Raw genomic sequence first — 27,077 nt, 5'->3', positions numbered from 1 at the left:
AAAAAAAAAAAAAAAAAAAAAAAAAAAAAAAAAAAAAAAAAAAAACAACAACACAATCCCTGTCTGCAAGGAATTTATGCTCTGGGGGAAGTATAATGGGAGAAGACAATACATAAAAGGAAACTGAAGGGGGTGGGAGGAGGGGAAGATACCCAGCTCTAGGGAACATGGTAGAAAAGTCCCGAGAGTTAGGAGTATAGCTTGGAGAGGAATGAAGACATGGCTGGTCTGGGCATCCTTCTTAAAATGGAGGTTCTAGGAAGAACCAGCCAACATAGGGGTTAAGAAACACATAAAAAGGTAAACACAAACAGTTATAAAAGACTTCAGGATAAACTGCTTACATTCTAATGTGGGGAGATAATACGTGTATCCTCTCCAAACTCTATCATCATCAGAGTTCTCAGGGAAAGTCTACTTAGACAAGGCCTAGGAGTCATCCTTGAAGATCTTAAGAGAAGAATGGAAAGGGGGAGGGGGAAAATGAACTAGAAGGGCAAGGGAAAAGAAAATTAGAGAGAATTTTCTCTCTAATAATAGATCACATATGAGATGTGATCACATTACAGCAAGGAGAAAGGGATGGAAGAAGCAGCTCACATTTGAACCTCACTTTGAAGGAGGGAGGAATGCACACACATACACACACACAGAGTTTGGATATGGAAATACAGTACTCAGTAACTAGGAGGGAAAGAGGAGAAGGGAGAGGGGGGTATTACAGTAGATTCTCAAAAAAATTTTTTTAAAGAATGGTAAATATAAATAATAAATGCACAGTTTAAAAATTTTTTTTTAAATTAGTATCCTATTTCTTGCCTTCTCACTGAATTTTAAAAATGAATGTTGAGAGAGAGTAGTTTAGGAGAGGGATTAGTCCTAAGCGAAACAAAATCTAACTAAGAACGTACAAGAGTATTTGTAGCTCTTTTTGAGGTAGCGAAGAGTGAGTCTCTCAGAGGGTAAACAGCACAGAAACAAATGGGGAATGTCTAAGTCATGATATGTAAACGTGATGGAATATGTTTGTGATGTAAGAGAAAAAGAAGGGGATGGTTTCAGAGAAACCTGGAAAGACTGGAAATATACTGTTGTAGAGGGAAGTGAACAGAACAAGGAAGGAAAGAGAATAAGCATTTATATGGTACCTACACTGTGCTAAGTGCTTTTTTAGAAATACTATCTCATTTCATCCTCACAGCAACCCTGGGAGAGAGGTGCTGTTGTTATCCCTCTTTTACAGATAAGGAAACTGAGGCAGACAGAGGTGAAATCACTTGCCTCAGGATCACACAGATAGTGATTGTTTCCAACAGCAATTAAAAAATTGAACCCTGCAAGCAAAAATTTCCCAAAAGAGTCAACTGGTCCACAGTGATTTATTGCAAAACAAAAGTGAAACTGTCCCTGCCCTCCAAAAGATTACCTTCTAAATGGAAGAGAGTATGTACCTATCTGGATGAATACACAAAAAGGAAAAAAGGAGATTTGGGGTCTCAAAGCAAGCCTTGCCACTTTGGGATCCTCAGGTTATTCATAAGTTTTTTCCTGACCTGAAGCCAAAATTGGACTCATTGCTGCTTCCACTTCTGGTTCTTCCCTTCAGGGCCAAAACTTTGAGCTCACCAGTTTATCAATGTTTCTCAAACTGTTGTGCCCCAAATGCTCCAGGTGAGGCTTGACAAGGGCAAAGTAAGGTAGGATGTCACCTCTCTGTTTCTGGAAGTTCCTAATTCAGCAGCCCAAGTTTGTCTTAGCTACTTTGGCTGCCACACCATACTCTGACCTATATGGCACTTTCAATCCACCTGCAACTCCTTTTCAGGATAACTGCTATCCATCCATACTATCTTCATCTTATATTTGTCGAGTTGACTTTTTTGTATCTTAGGTCAAGACTTGATATTTGTCTCTTTCAGATTTCCTCATATTAGATTCAGCTACATACTCTAGCCTGTCAAGATCTTTTTGGAGACTGTCATCTAATCCAGTGGTGTCAAACTCAGAAACAGATGACTGCAGCTGCAGATTGACCTAAAAAAACCACAAATTAACATTATCTGTGTGTATTGTATTTTTGTTTGTTAACCCTTCCCCAATTACATTTTAATCTGGTTCTGGCTGTACTTGGGTATTTTGACACTTCTAATCTAGTATGTTACCCATCTCTCCTGGGTTTGGGTTTTCTGTAGATTCGATGATCATATAATGTTTGATTTTATCCAAGTCATTGATAAAAATGTTAAACAAAATACAGGGCTAAGTACAGATCCCTGGGGTCCTCCTGCCATGATGACACTGAATCATTAACAACTACTCTCTGAGTCTGACCACTCAATCCTCCATCTTTTCCACAAGAATAGTATGAGATACTTATCAAAAGCTTCGCTAAAATCTAGGTAAACTGTAACCACAACACAGCATTCTCCTCATCTACCCCCACAATGTTCTTTTACAACTGGCCTCTTGAGGTTCCTTCCGTCCCTGGATGCCAAAACTTTGTGGAAGCATCTCGAACAGTGGCTTCCACATCAGTCCAGAGACACAGTTAAAACACAGAATTCTGATCTGGGCAATCTAAGGACAATATTCAGTCTAGGTAGATGGATAGATAACTGAAGAAACTGAAGCTATGCATTAGTCTGGGAGTGATTTCATAAGTATTTGTAGTGGTATAAAGCTCAGACCAAGACAAAACAGGAGGGCAGGGGATCCTTTGGAAATGCTGCCATGTGACACTTGCTTTTAAACATATCTCCCGACACACCTGCCCCCTGTAACACACTGGCAAAAGAACACCTGGATTTTCCCAGTTTCTATTTCTCTAGGCATGTCTTATCTCTATGAAAATAATTAGGATGCTCAGCATCCTAAAGTAGTTCAGAGTTGGTGGGCTAAAGCAATCATCATCATAACCAAGGAGTTATGCCTATTGTGTCCTGTTAAGGTTTTAGCCTTGTCAGGATTCACCAGAAAATCTGTTATTTTAACAGGAATCACCATACAGATGGTATATTGATCCAGTGTAGTGCAAAAACAACACCAAATTTGAAATTAGATGACTTGAGTTCAAATCCTAACTACTTATTTACCTGTATGACTGTGGGAAAGTCACTTAACCCCTCTGGGCCTCCATCTTCATCTTCAAAACAAAGAAAGAAGACTGGAAGTTGTAAGACCCTTTTAGCTCTAAATCTATTATCCTATGTCCTTGCGGTGGATCCTGTGACTTTCTTTCTTTTTTCATAGAGTCATAGAATGAGAAACTGGATGCAAACATTTTGGACAGGTTCGTGCTGGAATGGAACTGGAGTAACCTCCTGGTAATATGTATTATATATAAATGTGCTCAAGAGGCACTATTCCTTAGAAGAGGCCCAGTTTTCTCCTTATCTGATTGCCTCCTAGAGGAGGCACATAATAGGTAAGGGTAGAGGTCATTAATTATAAGATCTAAGTGTGACAGAAACCCTATTAGAAAGAATACATCTCTACAGAAGGCTTATCAGACATTTAGAACTGTTCGGCAGAGTTTAAATTTGGAGAAAAGGCCATTAAACGTTATAAAAAGAAAAATGCCAGAACTGGGAGAGAACTTTACAGGTGCTAATCTGACTGACAAGGCTTCCCATTTCCACATTGTGCATGAGTGCATGTCCAAATGTGGACACACATACATACAGACTCACACACACTCTGTGTGTAAACATAAATAAAAAGATGGGAAGAAACATAAGTTTTATTTTTCTGAATTGCTGCTCAAAACCATTGAGGTTTCAATAACAGCTGTTGCTGGTAGAGTGAGGAAAGCACTTGGCCCAAGAGTCTGTTTATATGTTTCAGCAGAGAAAGCGATTTTTGTTGCAAGCTCTAAGTGAGACAGAGTCAGAGAATAAGAGAGTGAGATAATTATCTAAATTATGTTCGTGCTATTATCGAAGATGAATATAGTTAAAATGTAATTAAATATGACGGGCTCACAGGATGCAAGCCAAGCTTTGGAATGCTAATCATCAATTACTGTGTCTCCTTAGGGGAGTGAGGCAGAAGCATTGGGGGGGGAGGGGATTGGGTAAAGGGATAGTTAAGAGTATAAAACCAGTTTTCTCTCCTTGAGACTGATCCTTCCTGTATTGACACCATCCACTCAGGGACTTTCAGTTTGACACAAGGCTCTGCCAGTACTGACTATGAATGACGGCACTTGGGTCTTGACCTATTCTTTGAGAAGGAACTTCTACCTGGCATGAACTGTGAATATGAAACCGAAGATCAAGACTGACTCACTTGGAGCTGCCAAAGTAAAATGCATTCACCAGCAGGAGGCCTGAGGTTCCTCCTCTGTCTAAGAGTGTAACATGCTTATACTCACTCCAGAACAACTCAGGAAAAATGTTAGGTTTAGCACTAAGACCTTACAGGCTGGGCCAAAAGAAGCACAGAAGGAAGAAAGCCCTCTTGGAGATTAGCAAGCAGTAACTACTGGCTGAGTATATCACTGTTGCTTAGGACTTTTTTTTTCTGTCACTCTAGTTCTAGGAAAAGGTATGGTTTGTGCCTCAGGCCGAAGAGAGGTAGGAAAGCTGAGCTGGAAAGGACATATAGAACCCAACATAAAAACCGTCAACTGCACTGTTTCTTCACCCAGTGCCAGAGGGGGAGAAAACCTCTTCTTCCTCTTGTCCTCCATTCATAGATCATCTTTAGATATGATTAAAGAGATGAATGTGGTCCTTGGGCAATCACAACAGTGTGGCAGACAATAAGAACAGCATGCTGCAAGGGACAGACAGGTACCATAGGGTCAGTGCAAGAAGCACACTCATAAAGAATTGTCAGTGCTGTCTTCAGGGGAGTCTCATTGCTTGTTGAAGGCCTTTAATATCTGTCACATCTCAGAGCCACACAACTTAGAAAATGTCCCTCTGTCATTGACTTCAGCTCAGCTGACAAGTGACAGCCTTTATTGCTTCCTCCCTTTGGGAGAATCTTCAGAAAAATCATGTCAGCCTCCCTCCTGGCTCTGCTCTGAGAGGTTAAGAGTGAATGTGTTCCTCGTGCTTCCAGATCCCAGTCGCTGGAGGCCTTCTCTCTTTCTCGGCCATGAGCTCTGCAAACTGCTCTTTCCAGGTGTCAGAAGGACCAGTGGAAAGGATTCCATCTGATTTTATTCGCCCGGTACCTTAAATGCTTCCAAAGCCTTTAAAGACCAATCACATTGAATCAAGATGCCAATGACATATAATTCTCCTAGAATATGGAAGAGAACATTTTAGAATAGAAAGAACCGATGCAAAGAATTCCTGGGAAAGTCTCATAGTTGATAGATCACTAATATAATGATTAGTGGACATCTAGAAAAAGTGACTACAGAGAACCAGTGTGGCTTCATCAAGAACAGACTTAACTTCCCTATTTTTGACAAGATTATTAAATTAGCAAATTAGAAGAATGTTTCAAGTATAGTTTACTTAAATTTTTTTCAGACTATTTGGTATTTTGTAATGTCTGTATAGAAAGATAGAAATGGACTAAAACATATAAATATATCATATATATGTATGTATATGATTACAGATGGATTTAAAACTGAATGCCCAGATTCAGAGTACAGAAGACTGTCTGCTCACTTTCCTCACTCACTGTGTGTACCCAATAATGGTTCACTATCAACTTACAGCAAGATGTCTCCAGTGGAGTGCCTTGGAGATCTCTGCTTAGCCCTTTGATGTTTAACATTTTTACTAATAGATCATATAAAGGCACAATTGACATGCTTATCAGTTTCCCAGATGACACAAAGGTGGAAGGATAGCTAACATATTGGATGATAAAGTCAAGATCAAAAAAGATCTTGACAAAACTAGAGCATTGGGCTGCATCTAAGATTTGGATCAGAAGAAACTGAAACATGTAAAGTCTTAACTTTAATTTAAAAAAAAATCAACTTCACATGTGCAGGCCAGAGAAGTATGGTTCAGGAGCATCTTACCTGAAAAATATATGAGAGTTTTAGTGGACTGGAGAATCAATATGAGTCAGCAGCTAAAAAAGTTAATGTAATTTTGGTCTGCATTAATAGAGATGTAACTTCCAGGAATAAAGAGTTGATACTGCATCTGAACTCTGCTCTGGTCAGAGTATCTTGTTCTGGGAACAAGATATTATTGTACAGGTACAATGGTAAGTCAGAGAGTATTCAGAGAAGAGCTACCAAGATGGTGAAGGGCCTTGGACCCTTGTCATATGAGTTAATCAGTTAAAGGAACTAACGATATTTAGTCTAGAAAAGACTTTGGAGGGACATGAGCACTGTCTTCAAGTATTTGAAGTGGTGCCACACAAAAGAGGAATTAGAGTTGCTTTATTTGATCCAAACAGCAAAACCAGAAGCAATGGATAAGGTTGCAGAGAGGCAGATTTAGGCTTCATGCAGAGAAAACTGCTTAATATTTAGAGCTACCAAAGAGTGGAATGGGCTGTCTCATACTTTGTAAACCAGAAAGTTCTATATAAATATAAGCTACTATTTTTATCATTATTATCATTATTATTATTATTATTAACCCTGACAAGTGGTCATCCAGTTTCTGGCTGAATATTTCCAATGACAAGAAGTTTATTACTTCACAAATTAATCCATCCCTTTTTTTTTTTATAGCTTCAACTAGAAGAAAATTCTTTTTCATATTTAGTTGAACTCTGTGTTCCTGTAACTTTGAACTATTGGACCAAATCCTGCTTCTGGTGTTACCCAAAATAAATATATTCTTCTTCTACACAGCACCCTTTGAAATGGTTGAAGATGGCTATTATGAAACCCTCTTGCCCTCCATTCCACCCTGCTAGGTCTTTTTCCCAGTCTAAATATAAATCATATAACATGATTTCAAGTCCCTTCACCATCCTGGTTGTGATCCTCTGGACCTACTTTAATTTACAAACATCTCTCCAAATAATTCCTGAACTGACTTTACAAAATTATTGTAAGGCTCAAATGAAACAACATATATAAAAAACTCTTTACCAACTCTAAAGTGCTATATGCTTGTCAAGTTCTACTCAGAGAATATAGGACTTGGAAATGATCTTAGAAATAATCAAGTCCAAACTTCTGGTCTGCTCGAAGAAGCCCTGACAAGATTCTGTGCCAACACTTCAAGTGATGGGGAGCTTACAGAAAGGATTTCCTTGTTAGGTAAAACAAAGGCCATTAATCTTCAAGTATAAGTGCTATATAAATATGAGTTATTAAGGGAAATTAGACAATAAAGGACTAGTGTCATTAATCAGTACCAAGCCCTTGAAAATGCTGAAAAGTCCCTTCACATTTTCCACAGAAGGCTCTATATACTTCCTTATCATCTAATGAGACCAGTTATCCTTCAAATATCAACATTTGAAACCAAAAAAATCATTTTATCATTTTTTTTGTTTTGCTAAATCACTAAGATGACAATGTCATTTTCTACTATATTCTTTATTGCCAAAATATTGTATTTCAGTTAAATCACTTTTTCTGCACTGGCCTGGGAGCCTTACCACTACTTATAACATTGGGACTGGAATGAATTTTTCCATAGAAACAACCAACCAATTCACAAGTGAATTTTTGGTACTGTACATTAGGGAAACCTATCCTATCTGTCTTATATTATTCTGTTTTGTGTATGTGTATCTTATTCCTTAATAAGACTATAAACTTGTGGAGAGAAGGAGATAAAAATACATTTTGGTCTCTCCTATATATATGTCATGTAGCATCATGCTGCATCATGCTTTCATCACATACACAGTAGGTTTAGTGAATTTCAACAAAGCACCACTCCCTGTCTATCTCAAAGCAAGGAATTAATTCATTTCATTGAACAGCTGTTTAGTGGGTGTCTACTATTTGCAAGGCATAGTGCTAAGGTGAAAAAGTGAAGTGAAAGTGAAGCACCCTGGCTACCTTAACCTCAATTACTGAGTCATAGAATGTCAGATCTGGAAGCGACCTTAAAGATAATAGAGTCAGAGATGAGACCTATCATTTCATTGGTTTAGAGAATATTCCAAGTGAGGAAACTCTACCAATACAGGTTGGCACCTTCTCTGCAACTTGTCATCTTATAGAGGTGCCTAGTTAAGTGATTGTCTTGGGCTCACACAACCAGGATGTGTCAAATGTAGGACTTGAAGCCACATCTTCCTGGCCTCAAGCTTGGCTCTTTATCCACTATGTCCCTCTGTCTCTGAAATGATGATGATGATTCATATTTATATGGCACTGATCTTACAACAATCCTATTTAAGTATCATTTGTTTCCACTTTATAAATGAGGAAAATAAACCTTAGAACGGTGAAATAATTTTCCCACGATCACACAACTCATATGTGTCAGAGCTAGGCTCTCTCTCCACGTGTCCTGAATTCAAATCCAACACTCTTTCTATACTACATGTCCAACACCCTTATTTACAGTAAAGATACTATAACTCAGAAAAAAAGTGACTGGATCAGAGTCACCTGCTAGCTACCTGGTAGCAGAAGCAAAATTTTCTGACACCAAGTCCAGAACTTTTTCTACCATACAATGAAATAATTTGCATTTGTTCAGTGAATGGTGAATAAATTGATGGAACTGGAAGTTCCAGGATCGGGGGAAGGAGTGTTAAGAAAGGGAGATTATATTTCCCTCTTCTTCTTCCCCAGAGTCAAAAACTTCTTCCTCCTCACTCCTCAAATTTATACTGGTTCTATACAAAAGTGATGGAGATGTAACTATCCTTATTTCCTCATCTTGGAAGTTTTACTAACAAAATAAGCTCCAGGTTTTAGGTGAGGAAGGATATATATGCCATGCCATCCCTGACAAGGTTATTGCATCTAACAGGACAGCAATTTATCCAATTTATAATTGCATTCAAGTGTTTGTGTAGACTGCATTTTAATGGCTGTTTCCAAACTATGTGAAATTCCACCTTTGGACAGAGCCCTTTGATTGGTTACAGATGTATACTTCTGATGCGGAGATAACCACCCTAACACCACTTTATCTCCCTTGAGCAACATTTGAAGTTATTTTGAGGAAGTTCAAGAAAAATAGAATCTGATTTTGGGGAGAGGGAGAGTTGTTCATTACCCTATATTAACTGCTCTTCCATCATACTGACACTTTGGTATTGAGGGTAATATCTAGTTTTGCTGAAAGTGAAATCATATATTCAACTTTCAGGCTGTGTTAGTGAAAATGAACTCTAATGTGATTATATATTAATACAGTGTAATGGGAGACTGGTATGAAATTGAGACCTTCTGATCTTATTACTCTAGGAATGCACCTTTCCGTTCATTGTGCCATGCTGTCAGCCCCACTTTTCTAAGCACAAGCAAAAGCAAGCGTTGCCAAGGTTTGCAGGCATCATAGATACAAAGCTGGAGGGCACTTGAGGGGTCACCTGGTCCAACCTACTCATTTTATAGATGAGGAAACTGAGACCCAGAAAAGGTAAATTACTTGCACTCAATTATAAAGGCAGTCTGGGATTGGAACCCAAGCAGTCTTTGCATTATTCTATGCTCCCTGCGAAATATGGAGAGAGGCCGTGTGGAGCAATAGAAAGAGGACTCTACAATTTGGAACTATGCCCAAAGGGCTGTAAAACTGTGCGTACCCTTTGATTCAGCAATACCACTAGTAGGGCTGTATCCCAAAGAGATTTTTTAAAAGGGAAAGGAACCTGTGTGTACAAAAATATTTACAGCAGCTCTTTTTCTGGTGGCAAAAAATTGGAAATTGAATGGATGCCCGTCAATTGGGGAATGACTGAACAAGTTGTGGTATGTGAATGTACTGAAATACTTTTGTGCTATAAGAAATGATGAGCAGGCAGACTTCAGAAAAATCTGGAAAATTTTACATGAACTGATACCGAGTGAAACGAGCAGAACCAGGAGAACATTGTACATAGTAACTGCAACATTGTGAGATGATCAACTCTGATAGACTTAGCTCTTCTCAGCAATACTATGGTCGAATACAATTCCAAAAGACTCATGATGTGGGAATGCTATCCACATCCAGAGAAAGAACTATGGAGTCTGAATGCAAATCAAAGCATACTATTTTCTCTTTTTTTTCTTTCTCGTGGTTTTCCCCTTTTGTTCTGATTCTTCTTTCACAACATAACTAATGTGAAAATATGTTTAATATGATTGTACATATATAGGGTTATTGTACATAATCCTATATCAGATTGCTTGCTGTCTTGGGGAGTGGAGAGGGGAAGGGAAAAAATTGGAACTCAAAATCTTATAAAAGTGAATGTTGAAAACTATCTTTACATGTAATTGGAAAAAAATAAAATTCTATTAAGTGGTGGGGGGAGGGAAGAAACCTCAACCAAAAAAAAAGAAGAAGAAGAAGATTCTACTGGGAATCAGAAACCTGAGTTCTAGTCCCAGATCTTCCACTCACTAACTGTATGACCTTGAGCAAGTCATTTTATCTCTGCTCCTCAGTTTGCTCATCTCTAAGATTAGGGGGTTTAACAAATCATCTCTTATATCCCTTTCAGCAGTGACGCAATTATTACCTTTACTGCTGGATTCTTTTGGGTAACTGGTAACTGGGTAACTTCTCCTGGATCTGTCAGTAAAGGTCCTTTTCCCACTTTCCCCTTCCCCCCCCACCCCAGTGAGGCTATTTTTCTTCTCCAGTTATGTTGGACTAGCTGAATTCTAAGGCTCCCTTCACCTCTGAAATTTTGTATGTTGAGTCTCTTAATGGATTGAACCAAGTGATCGTCAAAAGCCTTTTTCATTTATATCTGTCTGTTAGCTGGCTCCATAATAGAAAGTTAGAGAAGTGTTCCATGATCATTTCAGTTCATGTTTTTAGTGTTTACAGGTTCTTTGGGGAATGTAATGGGACACAGGTTCAAGAGGAAGGCTGCTCATTGCTGTAGAATGAGCCTCACAGACTTTCCCTGACATCATTTGGAGGTGGCCATTTATTGTAAATCCAATGAATTTGGTTGATATGGAGCTCTGTGGATGCATGTTTGAACCCCACACGGTTCTGTTAGTTTCATTCTATTCCATCCATGGCCACAAATAGTAGTTACATAGGAGACCAGGCAAAGGACCACATCCCATAAGACACATATTCTATGGATGATAAAATAGCATCATCTTCACATATGAACAAGAGAAATTTTGTTACGATGATGTCCTGTGTTCAGAACCGTGGATTTCACACTTAGGGTGCTCATAGCTATAATGACCTTCAGGGGACCAGTATCCAGGCACTAATGACTTAATCTGGAGAGATGTTTACAGTGAAAGATGAAACAACTGAAACTGAAATAGGGGATTCCCACTCCCACCCCCCCATGAATAAATGTATTTTCTTTTGTAGCATTATTTTATAATCAGACAGTTACAGAAAACAACTTCCCAGCAGCTGGCAGTTCTACTGTGTAAGCAGAGGAGGACTGCAGCAACTGTGAACCCTTTCCATTTCCAACAGAAAACATTATCAGAGTCCTACAGTTGTGGGGGCCACCCTTTCTTCCAGTGTATGCTGATGAGAAACAGGCTGTGGAGCCAGAATTAATGAAGAATGTAAGGAAGATGTTTGTGTAGAATTCACACTGTGGGATTTTAAGCAGATGGTCAACCCGATCCTGTACCATCTCACATTACTCTCTTTAAAATGTTAGTTACTCTCACAGACCACCTAGAAACTGGCAAGTCCTCAGAGAGTGGGGGGAGGGAGGCAGCAGGAAAGGCAAATATTTGCTTTTCCAGTCCATTGAGAAGAGTATCTTGGTTCCTGGTGAAATTCTTTCTGTTCTTAGGTGCTGTGATTGTCACACTTTACTTGAAATCTTTGTGTTGTTGGCCACGTGACATGTCGACCTTAGAGACGGTTTCCTAGATGGCAGTGAATAAATTACAGCCTCACAAGGGCAGGGCCTCTTTCTCCCCTTCCTCTCCCCTGACTCATGTTCCTGCTGCTCTTTAGAAATCTTACTCAGCGCTCTCCTGCTCCAGGAACCCTTTCCTGCTTAACCTTCACCTTTTTGCATACAGTCTGAGCCATATTTATTCATGCTCGCTTATAAATTGTTTTGTAAGACTTTACTTATATGTTGTGTAGGCTCCCTGAATAGAGAAACCATATCTAGACACCCTCCCCCCCAACCCCCTGGGTAAAGAATGTCTTTAATCTTCGGCATTTCCATATCGCCCAGTCCAGAGACACAAATTAGTGGTGTTAACTTCTGGTCTGGTTAACCTGGCATATCCCTGTGCTTTCTTTCACAGATCCTGGCAATCAATAACTTTTGATAAACAGCCTGCATCCTTTATCCGAATAGTTGGAACACACAACACAGCAAATGAGGTAAGGATCTCCCCTCATGAAAGACAGTGTGATATTTCTTCATATGAAAGTAAGTATATGACTCTTGGTTCTACTGATAGCCTTTTGTTGGGATTGCTTATTGTAGAAAATAGTCTTATATGAACACAGTGAGAATATCATCATTTGGTATCATTTCTGAGTGTCTTCCCTGGCAAAGGAAAATCAGTCCTTATTGCTTATTCCTGATTCCTTCTCTGTTGTGTTTAGGGGTTGAGAGGGACCTGGAGAAAAGGTGAATGAATGAAAAATAAACATTTATCAAGTTCTTATTGCATGCCCAGCACTATACTAAGCACTGAGGATAGAAGTACAAGTGAGACAGTCCTTGCCCTCAAGAAGCTTATTTATAAGGAAGGAACTGGTACACACAGGGGAATGGTAACCAGACAAAGTGTGTTTTGGTCTCAGAAGTCACAGGGATAGTGATTGGAGCAATAGCATAGTCAGTTAACACATCTTTAGCCAGACGCTGGTAATATTGATGAATATCCCTAAAACAAGAGACAGCCTGAAGGGGTATGCCTGCAGTGGCAGGGCTAATGCCAAAAAGGTGGCCAGGATACAGCTTGTCAAGTAGAGGACTGGCTGCACATAGTAGGTCACACAAGCCATCTATCCACTTAACTCTGAGCAAGAGTTCCTTTCCAGGGACCTTCTCAGCCCTTTCTAGAAAGGCTTACAGGTTTAATAGCTCTGTTGATACTTTCCCATAATTGTATTCCACAGTTAAAACAGAGGTTATTAACCTTTTTAATGTTATGGACCCCTTTGCCAACCTGATGGAAGTCTGTGAGGACCCCTTCTCAGAATATTCTACAAATACATAAAATAAAATACAATTACAAGAATCCGATTATGTTAAAGGAAAGTTATTAAAATACTAAAAGTTTGTGTTCTCAGACCCCTTGAAATTTATCCAAAGATCCTTGGGGGTCCCCAGGTTAAGAACCCCTGATTTAAAGGAATTTCAGCTGCAAAGGTGATATGGCCATTTGTCCCTTGAGTATATCTTTACCAAAGGGAGTACCTGGTTGAGTCTAGGCAGGACTCATGTTCTCACTAAAAAATCACTTGCTTCCAAGCATCTTTTGCTTCCTCTAGTAGTCTGTGGACCTGCTTAGTTCCTCAACGAACCAGAGTCCCTGCTATATAGCACACAAAATCAATCCAGCTGGAAATAATATAAGTGCCTACTTCTCTATTATTAATGTATAAATGAATGACTGGTGGTGGGCCACATTGATCTCCAATTTGTGGTGTCATACAAACTCCCTAGATGGGGGCAGCTTGATGTTGCAGTGGATAGAATGTCAGGCCTAGAGTTAGGAAGACTCCTCTTCCAGAGTTCAGATCTCTCCTCAGATATTTAGTAGCTGTGTGACCCTGTTTGCCTTAGTTTCTTCATCTGTAAAATGAACTGGAGAAAGAAATGGCAGACCACTCCAGTATTTTTGCCAAGAAAACTCCCAGAAAAGTCACAAAGAGACATGACTGAAAAATGACTAAACAGCACACACTTCCTAGGCTGGCTCACATGAGCAAAGCAAGAATAAGGACTTTTGCCTCGGGGTCTCTGATTTTCTCTGAAAATGAAGGAATTCCATGCAGAAACTGTCCCTGGGCAGGTTAGCATAATTGGTTTCCTTGGAGAAGAAGAAAAGGATTGCCACAAAAAGAACGCTTTCAACAGACGTCAAATATTGATGTGTTTAGGCAGGGTCGGGTACTGGAGGCAAGGGGAAGAAGACCCCTTTGAATCATAGACTTTTCATATTTTAGAGCTAGAAAAGATCCTCAGTATCATCTGGTCCACCCCTCTTTACACATGAGGAAACTGGAGCTTACAAGGATGAAGCAATTTGCTTCCCCTCCCCCCAGATACGCACCTCAAGCTGCTTAAAACTAAATTGAAAGCATGTGCAAAATAAGGCATATGGAGGCTAGGCTGGATTCTGAGAGGTACCTGGCTTACAGGTTTTGCCCTCCTTCTGGTGGGGCAGCAAGTAGAACAAAAGCTCCTGTTCAATAAATTGTCACTCTGTGCTGCTGGTGCTGCTGCCACTGTTAAGCAAACCCAAGGTGGTGGGATGGCATTCATTGTAGGTGCTGGAAAGAAAACAGGAAACTACAGGGAAAGGAATCAAGAATGTAAAGTTTTAAAATATTTTCTGGGACTCAACATAATTTATCATTTGGCATACTAGTTTTTCCTCAAGGTTGAGGGTCCAGGATCTTTCTGCCCCTGGGGAATCTTTCCCAAAGGACATCCAGGAAATGTGTCCCAGATCTCCTTGGATTCAGCTGTCTCCCAGGGGTGACCGTTTTGAACTGGTTGGTCACTAATCAATTAACTTCAGCCAAATGGGTAGTTGTGTCATTTTGTCAATCTCTTGGAGTTGTTCTTGCTTATGGCAAATGTTTCTAATGTAGATTTATTCTTATAAGGCAAAAACACCCTTAAACCACAAAACAAATAACAACCTCATTAGGCAAGATACACAAATGATTGTCAATCCAAATGTTTCCCTTAAAGCAGAAAAGGAAATACAGGCTTATTTGTTAAATTTTCTTAGTCAGTAAGTAAGCACATCCTTAGAATGCACATTGGGGAGCTAGAACAGCACTTCGAAAGAATAGTCAGTCTCTGCCCTCAAATGGCTTATAGTCTAACGGGACAGAGAACACAGCAGAAACGTGCATATATGAACATTATAATCACCAAAAACAAGTTGAGAGTGGGAAACTGATAATAAATTGATTGGATTGGAGAATAGTTGTGGCTAGAAACGAAATTTTTCCTAGAGTAGAAATCCGTGGCATGAAGTTTAGAGGAGAGAAAGGATGTGATGGAAAAGAAAAAGTTGACTATTTATTGTGTTAAGTGACAGCCTTTAGAGAAGGTTTGAGAAGCTGTGAAATGGAGATTACAAAAACACAGATTATCAAGACAAGGATGTATTACTAGGACATAGAGTCTTTAGACTGAGAGAAAACCAGGACAAATACATAGCAGCCACAAGAATGCCATGAAGGCCTCTACCCTCTTCCTTATAATGCTCTTGTCATCAAAATGCTGTGGATTCACAGGTGGAAATTTGGAAGAAGCCTCTCCATGGAGGCTCCCTGCCTACCCCTTGGAAGCCCCTGAGATCTTACAGTAATTATATCCATCCAGGGTCATTAAGCATGATAGAAGAAGACCATAGGGATCCCCATTATTATGTATTTGTGTAGGTAAATATAAGTAAAGGGGGGGAGGGGACATTGGGATCAGAATCTTGTGGCTTGAAGCTTAGTCCTTGAGAAAAGATGAGAAGCTGCACCTCCATCCTTTAGTTGAGGAGGTGGAGGACTAGGGGTGTGGATTGTGGTATATGAAATGAATGTGTCACAAAGGACATTAGTAAAATTTTAAAAGAAAAAAATTGTTGTAGATTCCCTGTCTCCATTTTTCTCTGCTGTGAAAGTGAAAGAGGATGGGGCATCTGTTTTAGTCAGTTACATTCAGCATAATATCTCATTTTGGAAATTGACTTTTTGCTTACTAGTTACAGCTTTTTGAAGATCTTATGAAAATTCATAGATTCTAGATAGAGATAGAGCTATAGATAATGTTGGTTCTTAAAACCTAGTGCTTGTTGCCCGTATGCGAACAGGCTCGGTAGAAATAGACATTTGTGTGAATCAGCTCAGTAGTTACCTCCAACCCAAGCAAGATTCCTGTTTTCTCTAAGTCCTACCTTCTCTAGTCTGAGGAAGGACCAGGACCTGTGAATGTAGGAAAAAATATGACTTGAGAAGTATTTGTGATTTGGGCATCTAGGTGGTACAGTGGATAGAGTGATAGATAGATGAGAAGACTCACCTTCCCCAGTTTAAATCTGGCCTCAGACATATGCTAGCTGTGTGACTCTGGACAAGTCACTTTACCCTGTTTTCCTCAGTTTCCTCATCTATAAAATGAGCTGGAGGAAAAAATGGCAAACTACTCCAGTATCTTTGCCAAGAAAACCCAAATTTGTGAGTTAAAAAGGCATCTATGAATTTAGAACTTAAACGCATCTGCAGGAGGTGGGGAATGAATTGTGTAAAATGGGACCACTGCAATTGATTGATTGATTGATTGATTGGCTATTAAGAGACTGTAGTCTTATAAAGCTATAGGCCAAGTCATTTGGAAGATGTATGTGTCACTGATGAAGAATTTCCCCAACTTCCAGGCGTTCCTTTTGGATTTGTAGCATAGTAAAGGACAGGACAGAACTGCCTCCTGAAAAGGAGAGAAGCTTCTGGGATTGAAAATGCCACTGATTCTGCCTTGTTGGTAATGTCTTGTCTCTCTCTCCCTGATCTGGCAGGCCTAACCACAGCTACAAAGTTTGAAATGTGTCTGCTGCATGCTAAATTTTCCATTTCCCTTAGAATGTAAGCAGGACCTTAGGCAGCTGAAGCTTTGTCAACCTGTAGAGGTTCGGGTTTCTTAATCACCAGTCCTGACACACTCCTGATTTCCTGTAGCATTTGTCCTTGTCCTTTGGGAAGTTTGTGTCTGCTTCTGGCATCTGCCTCTCATCTTCACTTTGTGAATGTTGAGGCAAAGGATTCATTTAAGTGTGTTTTTTTCTTTTTTTTAAAGGTGCTTACTACTTCTGTCAATAAAGCTCCCTAATGCTTATCTCTTAAGGGCTTCATGCCTCATTCGGTGACCTCCAGTTCTTTGTGTATTTAGTCAAATCCTTATTGTTTATCTTAACTTCTTAAGAAATTTTGTTTTTTCTTTCCCTCCTGTGTTTATTCCTCTCATCCTACACTCCCCTCCTCATTTGCTCTGTAATCTCTTGTGCTTGATGTCTCTCTCAAGTCCCTCTCCTTCATCCTTAGATTCTTTTTGCATCACATTCCTTGCCCATTTGCAGCATTCCACCTCAAGCAATAAGTGAAAAAATATTTCTTTCTCTTTCACTTATCACTAGGTGTCAGCACTTCTAGCCTTCTTTGATCCTTATACTTCCATTGTTTTAGTTTTATTTGATTTTGCCCCAGTGTCTGCTGCCAGAAAAGTCTGTCCCTTTGGATTCCTCCACAAAAATCATTTCACTCTGGTCTCAGATACCAGTTTAGCAAAATTGTGGACATTTTAGCTCCACCGTTCAGCTGCCTCTGTTTCTCATCAGTTCATCTTCCCTTTCAGATGGCTAGAATCACTCTTTTTTTCTAATTCTTCCTTTTTTTCAATAAGCTAGAAGCCATATCTTGTCAACATACCCATAAATATAAGGAACTTATTTCTCCAGGATATGTTTAAATTTCAGCCCAGATTATTGTGCCCAAATGTTACTCTGGTCTTGATGTGGCTTCTTTCACAAATGTCTTCATATCTTTCCCCTGGGTAGTCCTGGGTTATTTATTACTTTTGACATGGCCATGAAAATAAACAAATTTTCAGGTCATTAAGTCAGGCTGGGCTAAAGGAGATGATGCCTAAGGGTCTTGTGGATAGGTAGTAGCTAGTGAGATTAAGAGAAATTGTAGTGATTCTGTCTTTCCTTTCTATTGACAGTTATTTTTCATGCAAACCCATGTTTAAAAGAAAACTCTGGAGCATATTTTATCCAGGCACAAGAGACAAAGATGGCAGGAGGGGACAGGGACAGGGAAGAATGAAAAACATGAACTATTCTGGGCCCAGAAAAGATAAGATCCCTGCCCTCAAAGACTTACAAAAAAAGGTTTTGCTGTGACATGAGTACAGGAGGTGTTGAACCTCACAGGCAGCAGCCAGACAGTGTTTCATCTTAGTGACTTCAGGCAAGCAAAGTTTTGTGTTCTCACTAAGAAGCCTGCTGTGTAAAATGCATTTTCTAAAATTCCATGGCATAGCAAGAGAAGCATTGGTCTGAGACTCAGAGGACCTGTGTTCTATTGCCATTTCTGCCCCTGGCTAGCCGTGTGACCTTGAGCTAGTCATTATCCCCTTTATCCTTCACTGTCTTTCTCTACAAAATGAAGGATTAGAGTCTCTTTAGGGTCTCTCCCAGGCTCTAACCTATCAAGCTATGAAATAGAAAAGGTTTCTGTAAATGGGCCGGCCAGTGGGGTGGGGGGAATCTCAGCATAGATGATACTGTGATACCAAGACTCCAGCTGCTGTGGCCACTTCTGCCACCACCTGCTGAAACAGCTTGTTTCAAAGTATTTGCCAATCAAATATTTATTAAGGTAGAATTGGCAATACAAAGATACAGTCTCTGACTTAAAAGAGCTTATCTTCCTGTTGAGCAGATAAGACTAACATGTTGAAAAGTTAACTAAAAGTCCAAAGGGGTATATTTAAAATGACAGACATCTGGGAGTTTAGAGGAGGATGAGATCCCTGTGTGGACTAAAGCTGTTGGGAGATTCTTGGGAAGGTGATGGAGCTTGACCTGGATCTTAGCGGAGCCCAGAATCTCAGCTTGGGAAGGGACCTCTTGGGGCAGCTAGTCCAACGTCTCCCTGAATGGGAATCCTCTCCACAACATTCCTGATCATCCAGTCTCTCTTTTCATTTGGACAGTTCTCATTGTGAAGAAGCCATTTTCTTATATCAAACCAAAATAATCTTCTTTACAGTATCCATTTATTGTTGCCAGTTCTGGCCTCTGGCACAAAGCAAGATGAGTGTAATCCCTCTTCTGTGGGACAGCCCCATAAATACTTAAAGACAATCCTGTTCTTCAGTCTTCTCTTCTCCGGGCTACACATCCACAGCTCCTTTAGCCGCATATAGTGTGATGACTAATCTTCTGACCACCCAACTTCGTATTATCAGTGTCCTCTCTAAATTAAAACACAGCTGATTGTGAAAGACTTTCTCATTTGTGGAATGGAGAAGATTGGCACTGGCCTCTTGAGGTTTAGTGAAGATGAATAAGATTATAGCGATAAGGTAACCGTACGTCTGTAGAGATAGAAGATTGTGTCAGGTGCTGTGTTGTTAATCTTGCCAGTAGAAGGCACCAAGGTGCGAACTTGTTTTGGCCACGAGGAACACTATACCCCATCTGAGACTGTATAAACCAGGAATCAACAGGGCAGAAAGCCTGTAAGTGTCTGCTTGAGCCACCCTCCAGGACCACTATTTTAGCCCTGAGTCTGAAGCCTTGCAGAAATTATTTACCAGACTTTTGACAGGCCAGTCAGTAGCTGTGGGCTTCTGTTTTCATCCAAGTTCCCATGGAAACATGTTGCTCTGGTGAAAAAGGAAAATAGATTTTTAAAGTAAAGAAATAAATATTTCTTATGTGGATGAACATTTTTCATATATCTTGGCCCAAGTTTTGTCAGGCTGCTTCTCATTCCCCTCTTTACAGCCGCCTCTGGAGGTCGTCTGTGCCCTCGAAGGCACCCTCAAGGCAGCCATTCTAGTCTCACAAGTTCTAGGTCATCCTCATCCTCTTCCTCATCCTCAGGATTGCTAGAGCCCCTGAAGAGGTATCCCTTACATGCAGAGCAAGGAGAATGACAGGGAGTTCTTAGTCTGATGAGAGACATGGACCTATCACAAATGTGTTTATAAACCTCATGGGAAAGAGAGAAATACAGAAAAATGCAAAGAAAAAACTCATATCATCTGTACGCTGAAGTAGCCATGACATGTGCAGGGAAAATGAATAAGCTGTTTGAGCAGAGCAGAAGAGTGAGAAATGAGACTATCTAGGTAAGGCAGACAGCCAGGCAGATAATGAGGAGTTCTAATTTGATATGTATAGTAATTAGGAACTATTGTAGGCTGCTGATGGGGGAGTGGTGTGATTGAAATGGTGCTCGCTTGGAAGATGCTTCTTGTTGCTGGACAGAATAAAATTCACGTGAGGAAAGAAAGCAGGCTAGAAGGGAGCCAAGAGTGAGACTTGCATCTGTCTAAATACATAGACATGATGATGATCTGAACCAAAGGCTATAGAATCAGAACAAGAAGGAAGACTCTAGATATATAGTGAAGGGAACACTCAACTGGTGACAACCCCAATTTGTCTAGCAGAGAAGAGGGGATTGGAGAAGATACCAAAGTTAGAAACCTGGTATGTGCAGAAGACTGCAAGGCAGTTGATGGTAATGGAGCAGTTTAGAAGGCATGAGGATAATGAGTTCAGTCTTAGAACTGCCTTATTTTGAGTATGGTCAAGATAGTCAAGTGGAGATGCCTTCTACCAAGAGTGTAGAATATATGGACCTAGAGAATAAAGGGGTATAAAATGGAGGTTTTCTTTTAGGAGTTATGCAAAATGAAAAAAAGGTTACAAAATTGCTCATACCCTGTGACTCAGCAATCCTGTTCTCCAGTTTATACCCCACTACTGTACTGACAACAAGAAAATACTGATCTCTTTGAAAAAAATCATAGCTATTTATAATGGAAAAATCTGGAAACAGTGTGCTGAATGATTGGAGAATGGCTGAACAAATTATAGTATGGGAATGCGATGCAATTTTATTATTCCATGAGGGACAAATATGAAGAAATCAAAGAAATATGAAAAAGACTAATATGAAATGAAGTAGAGTGAACCAAACAGAACCAAACAAACAAGATACTGAAGTCCTGCAACTGTGTGAATGAAGACAAGTGCCAAAAACAAACCCTTTTTTTTGGTGAGGCAGTCGGGGTTAAGTGACTTGCCCAAGGTCACACAGCTAGTACGTGTCAAGTGTTTGGTCTGAGGCCGGATTTGAACTCAGGTCCTCCTGACTTCAGGGCCGGTGCTCTATCCACTGCGCCACCTAGCTGCCCGAAAAACAAACCTAAAATTAAAATAATAATAAGATAACCTTGGAACGAACATAAAATATACATCTATCTCATCGGGTTTTTTTGTTGGTTTTTTTTTTTTTTATGCCATTGGGGTTAAGTGACTTGCCCAGGGTCACACAGCTGGTAAATGTCAAGTGTTTAGTCTGAGGTTGGATTTGAACTCAGGTCCTCCTGACTTCAGGGCTGGTTCTCTATCTACTGCGCCACTTAGCTGCCCCTTATCTCATCTTTTAACAAATAGAAAACTACTGTGTAAGATTGCACATACTATCCATTGCAATTGCTCTTTTATCCTGTTTTATGGAACTGTTTTGAAGGATTATACATTGTTGTTTAGGATTGCTAGCATCATTAAGTAAGTACCCCTTATATTGTGATCCCTGTAATAAGTGCCATAGGAAGATGGAGAGGAAAATAACATGATCTGTATCAATAATAATTGAAACCATGAGGCTGTATAAGCTCTGGGAAGTGAGGATAACAGGGAATGATGATGAGAATAGGGGAACCAAGCAGTGAACCCTGGAAAATAGCAAATAAAATGAGGAGGTTGGACTCCATGACCTTAAGGTTCCTCCTTCAACCTCAGAAATTCCAGTGTTCTGTGATTCCCTGAGGAAAAACAGGAGAGTGCAGCATCCCTGAAATGACCATTCCCTCAAGCTGTTATCCTCCTTTTCACAAAGTCCTTCATTGCCTCTCTACTTCTTCTCCTCTCACATCATTCTCTCCAGAGTTATAGGTAACCTCTTATTTGCCAAATCTAGTGAGTTTTTCTCAATCCTTGCTTGTCCTTTTTGACATCTCTATAGAATTTTGCATTGACACTTCTCCTAGATGTCCTCTTCTTTCTGGGTTTTTGTTGTACTCCTCTCTCTCGATTCTCTTCCCGGCTAGCTGCTGCTTTTGAGTCTCTCTTGCTGGATCATCAACTGTAAGAGATGCTCACTAAATGCAAGTGTACCTCAAGGCTCTTCCCTCTTGGTGACCTCATCAGTTCTGTCATGACCTCTCTACCAATGACTCCCAGATCTGTCTGTCCAGCTCTTGTCTCTCTCCTGAGCTCCCAGTCCACTGAGCTGCATGACCAAACTGCCTGTTGAACGTTTCAGACTGAATTTTACACAAGCATCTCCAGTTCAACATGTCCATGTTGTCTTTCCCCTCAAATCCATTCATCTTTCCAGCTTCACCATCCTTCCAGTGACCCAGGTTCACAACCTCCGAGTCATCTTCAACATCTCAACCCACATACCCATTTAGTTGCCATTTAGAATCTATTCTCCTTCCATAACATTGCTCTTTTTTTCCCCTTCTCTCTAATCCCATAGCCACCATTCTAGTTCACACTATCATCACCTCTCACTGGGATTTTTCATTGACTTCCTAATTGGTGCCCCTTCCTCAAATCTCTTCCCAATCCATCAATCCACAGAGCTCTCCGCATGATATTGTTAAAGCACAGTCTTGACTGTGTCAGTCCCTTGCTCGGAAAGCTACAGTGGTAAGGACTTCCAGGAGCCAAGATGACGGAGTAAACAGTAAGTCACTCTCACCCTCCCTTATTGTCCTTGAAAAACCCAGAAAATATCACCCCAAGAAAAATCCTGGAACAGTGGAGCCAACAGAAAGATGGGGTGCAACAGCCTTTTTGCTCAGGAGTCTTAGGAGATTAACAGGAAAGATCTTTCTTGCTGTGACTGAGGGGGACCTTACAGGATGGGAAGCATCCTGGCAAGCCCCACCTCAGCAAACCAATGGGAGATCCTGAACCCCAGAGTGGAGGAACAGCAAGCACCAACACTAGGACCTCCATGTGCCTTAGCACAGTCAGGGGAACCAGCAGACGCCACTGCAGAGAACCCAACGTGCGCCCGCAGCCTGGCATCCACCAGCAGCTGAACATACCCATGCTCTAGCACAGCCCTGGGTGAGGCAGCCGCCAGTGGCCAGACCACTCCTACCCCACAAGCTTCGGTGTAACCCCTGGTTAACGCAGAGGAAAACCCCACCTGGCCTCAGCACACACTAGTTATCACCACTAGGACCCCAGCTCAGCACCAGGTAAGCTACCAGACCCCTACAGCCTCCAGCTGCCAGCACCTGAGGCCCCAGCACACAAAGCCAGTAACCAGGCCCCAGGCCCCAGCACAAGAGGTGTGGGACAACACCCCCTGTGCCCCAGAAGCAGAGATCAGCTTTAAAAGCCAGGAAAAAGGCAAACAGCGTGAGCAAAAAGCAACATAGAAAAACAAAAACCATAGATTCTTATTATGGGGACAGGGAAGATCAAAATATAAATTCGGAAGAGGACAACATTGTCAATATACCCACCTCCAAAACCTCAAAGGGAAATATGAGCTGGTCTCAAGCCCAAAAAGCCTTCTTAGAAGAACCCAAGAAGAATTTTAAAAATCAAATAAGAGAGGTAGAAGAAAAACTGAACAATTCCTTTAAAAATACAATTGTCAAAATGGAAAAAAAGCACACTGAAGAAAACAATTCATTAAAGATTAGAATTGGGCAAGTAGAGAATACTGACTCTATGAGACATCAAGAATCAGTCAAACAAAATCAAAAGAATGAAAAAATAGAAACTACAGTGGCTCCCTAGTGCCTCCATGATAAAATATAACCTCCTTTGTTTGGCATTTAAAGCCCTTCACAACCTGGCTACATTATACCTTCCCAGACTTGTTACAAATTACTTCCCTTCAAATACTCTTCAGCCAAATTGCCCTTCTTGCAGACTCTTATTTGGGTCCCCAAAAGGAAAGAAAGACTCAGAAGAAGCCAGCATGTAGAGAAGGTGGCGCCTCAATCATGTCTGTATCCCTAGCTTACTCCACTGAGCTAAGGAATTTCTTCTTGGAACTAAAAGTTCCACCGAAATACTTTTCTGTGAGTAATCAGTAAGCTTTATGATGCTTACAGAGAGAGCCCAGAACCCTGAGCCCAAGAGCCTTAGGAAGAGCAGTGCCCCCCAAATCACCAGACCTAACCCACCCCCCATAGCCATCATTCTGGAGAAGGGAGCCTACCTTCCTAACCAATCACCACCAGCAACAGAGATAAGTCAAAGGTGAAGGGATGAATTGCCACCCAAGTCAAATAGGTGCAGGAGCCCTGGGAATGACAGCACCTGTCAGGCCACTGGTCCTGCTTCCAGCCCAGCCCGTATGCTTCTTTCCATAAAAGCAACTCCTATGGAGAAGGGATGGCCGTCCGCACCCAGTGCCGCACAGAGAGCAGGCATGCCAGCCTAGCCAAAGCATTAGAGTAGCCTGAGAGAGACAGGAGGCAGCATGTGCCAGGAAAGCGTCCCACCCCAACTGCCCCACCCTGACCACCATTTCCCCTAAGATCTAGATGGAGTCAGCCCAGGACTCAGAGTCTTAGAGCCCTGGGGATGACCATGCTGCCAGCTCAGCTCCTGCAGCCATCAGTCTGGGAAGAAGCCCCTCCTGCAGGCGCTGCAGCCATGGCTACTGAAGACCCAGGAAAGAAAGTCTTGTCACCAGTGGTTCAACGCAAGAAACTGATATCATTTTATCAATGGAAAAGACATTAAAGAAGAGGCATTGCCATCTCCTTTGCTGCTGCACTCTAAGGACCATGGGACTTTTCCATCTGACTATCAGCAGAAACCTCTGTCTGTGTTGTCTCCCTTGTTAGAAGAGGAGTTCCTGGAGAGCAGGGACTCTCACTTTTCTATCTGTGTCCCCAGCGCTTAGCACAGAGCTTTGCACATAGTAAGCACTTAATAAAGGCTTTTATTCCTGCATGCATGCATTCCTTACACATGCCATTCCACATCCTGCCTTTGTGCCTCTGCATTGGCAATGCCTGTGATATTCTGCCTCACATGTGTACATGTTCTCTCCCTTGATGGAGGGTAAGCTCCTTGAAAGCAACAAAAACCCAACTTTTTTTGTCTTTTCATACTCAGAGCCTAGCATAGTGCCTGGCATATAGTAGGTACTTAATAAATGCTTGTTGATTAATTGGCTATTGAGGTGAGAGTAGCTGGCAATATCAGTGACGTAAGAGAGGACTGGAAAGAAGGGAAACACCACTATGTTTGTCCAGGTCTTTGGAGACACTGCCATCAAAGCTATACTGTAAAAACTATAAAAAGAAAAGAGCAAAGTAGAAAAAAAATTAATACAAAGCCATGCTGTAACCAAAAAAGGATATTTTTATGGTCATCTTTCTACTTGGACATCAATATGCTATGGAAGATTTATGGGAAAATGAGTACTTGAATGGATACAAAAGAGAGGAAAGTGACACAGCATTGATTACAAATCAATTTCAAACATTCAGCAATGTATCCACACTGTATTGGAGCATTGCTGTGACTGTTAATTGCATAGCAAGGGATTAACTTGGGGAAAAGTACCTGCTACAGGTAAACATGTTGGAGCTGGTCCTGATCCGTGTGATAAATTGAAGTATCCAGCTTATACTGATAAACTATCCAGTGCTATCTTACTGCTCAGCCTTGCAGTTAGAAGAGGTAGGCTTGAAACGGGCATGCTCTTATGTCGCAGGCTGCTGTTCCAGACAGAATAAACACAAACAGCTGATCTCCAGAAGCACACAAAAACCTTGCTGGTTAAGATAAAGAAATGTCCAAGGCAGTTTATGTAGTATTACATTTATCATACAAAGGAATTGGTTGGGGGTGTCAACTGGGTTCTCTTGCTGTTTGTCTAGGGGAAAGGGTAGCAGTAATTGAGCTACTTTTGTCTCCCGGAGAAGGCTCAAGCAGCCACAAGAATCTAATAAATTAAATCTTTTGTATTTGTTTGCTCTTTTCTGTTTTAAAAAATAGTCAAGAAAAGTCTGACAAGGCTTCCAAATTCTAGCATATGATTCTGGATTACATAATCCAAACTCCATAGTGAAAGTGCCTTGAACATGTAATTTTTCTCCCTGCTCCTCGGGCTGCAGATGTGCAAACTATACATTGTCTGATGACACAGGGTCTCTTTTCTCAGGGTCTTTCTAGCAGTAGTATTCTGGCTGATCTTGTGTCATAGCTTGCCAGACTGTGTAGGGAGGTCAAATATGAAAGTAGAAGCATTTTTAGACACAAGAAATGGGAAAATCAATTTAGTACCTACTCTTATGCAAAGCATTGTGCTAGGCACAGAGGGAGTTACAACGTTTAGTTGAGACATGATCTCTCCCATCATAGAGTTTATAATCCAGTAAGGAGATATGACATGTGCACAGGCGATTCTAGTAATGTATTCAAGGACGTGCAGAATGATTTGTGGAACATGTCATGAGCAACTAAGGAATTAGGAGATGGGGGGAGTTGAAGAGGAAGAGGTAAGATCAAAAAAAAAAAGTTCATGGATAAAGTGATATTTAAATTGAACCTTAAGGATGGATAAGAATTCAGGCAAAGGAGAGAGGACAACCCAGAATGGGGAATAATGTGAGCAGAGGCATAGGAAAACATATCTTGAAGGGAACAAGCATTGATTAAAAACCTGCTTTGTGCTATACACTGGGCTAAGCACTTCACAAATATTATTTCATTCAGTCTTCAAAACAACTCTGGGAGGTAGGTTCTCATGTTATCTCCATTTTACAGTTTAGGAAACCAAGGTAATCCATGATTAAGTGCCTTGCCCAGGGTCACACAGCTAGTAAGTATCTGAGGCTGGATTTGAAACTCAGGTCTCCCTGACTCTAGACTCAGCACTCTATCTGTTGTATCACCTAGCTACCTCAGTTGGAGTTTTAGAAAAGTAGGGTGGTGTCACAGGGAAGGTCCTTGAATGCTAGGTAAAGTAGTTTGAATTTCACTCAGTAGGCATTGAGGAGCTATTGAAGATATGTGAAAGGAGGAGTAA

At 40.8% G+C, this 27,077-nt stretch overlaps 1 protein-coding gene across 4 annotated transcripts in view; it reads left to right on the top strand.

Moving 5' to 3' along the window:
* Positions 1-27,077, top strand: part of BTBD9 (BTB domain containing 9) — a 501,893-nt gene that overhangs the window by 452,782 nt on the left and 22,034 nt on the right. For all 4 annotated transcript variants that reach the window (XM_027876446.1, XM_027876445.1, XM_027876441.1 and 1 more), the window contains one exon: positions 12,314-12,392. In XM_027876446.1, coding sequence (XP_027732247.1) covers positions 12,314-12,392 — 79 coding nt within the window. The remainder of the gene's footprint in view (positions 1-12,313; positions 12,393-27,077) is intronic.

This window comes from Vombatus ursinus, unplaced genomic scaffold (genome assembly GCF_900497805.2).
Source record: "Vombatus ursinus unplaced genomic scaffold, bare-nosed wombat genome assembly UNPS02014811.1, whole genome shotgun sequence".
Taxonomy (NCBI): domain Eukaryota; kingdom Metazoa; phylum Chordata; class Mammalia; order Diprotodontia; family Vombatidae; genus Vombatus; species Vombatus ursinus.
This window is presented reverse-complemented; position numbering and strand designations above follow the sequence as displayed.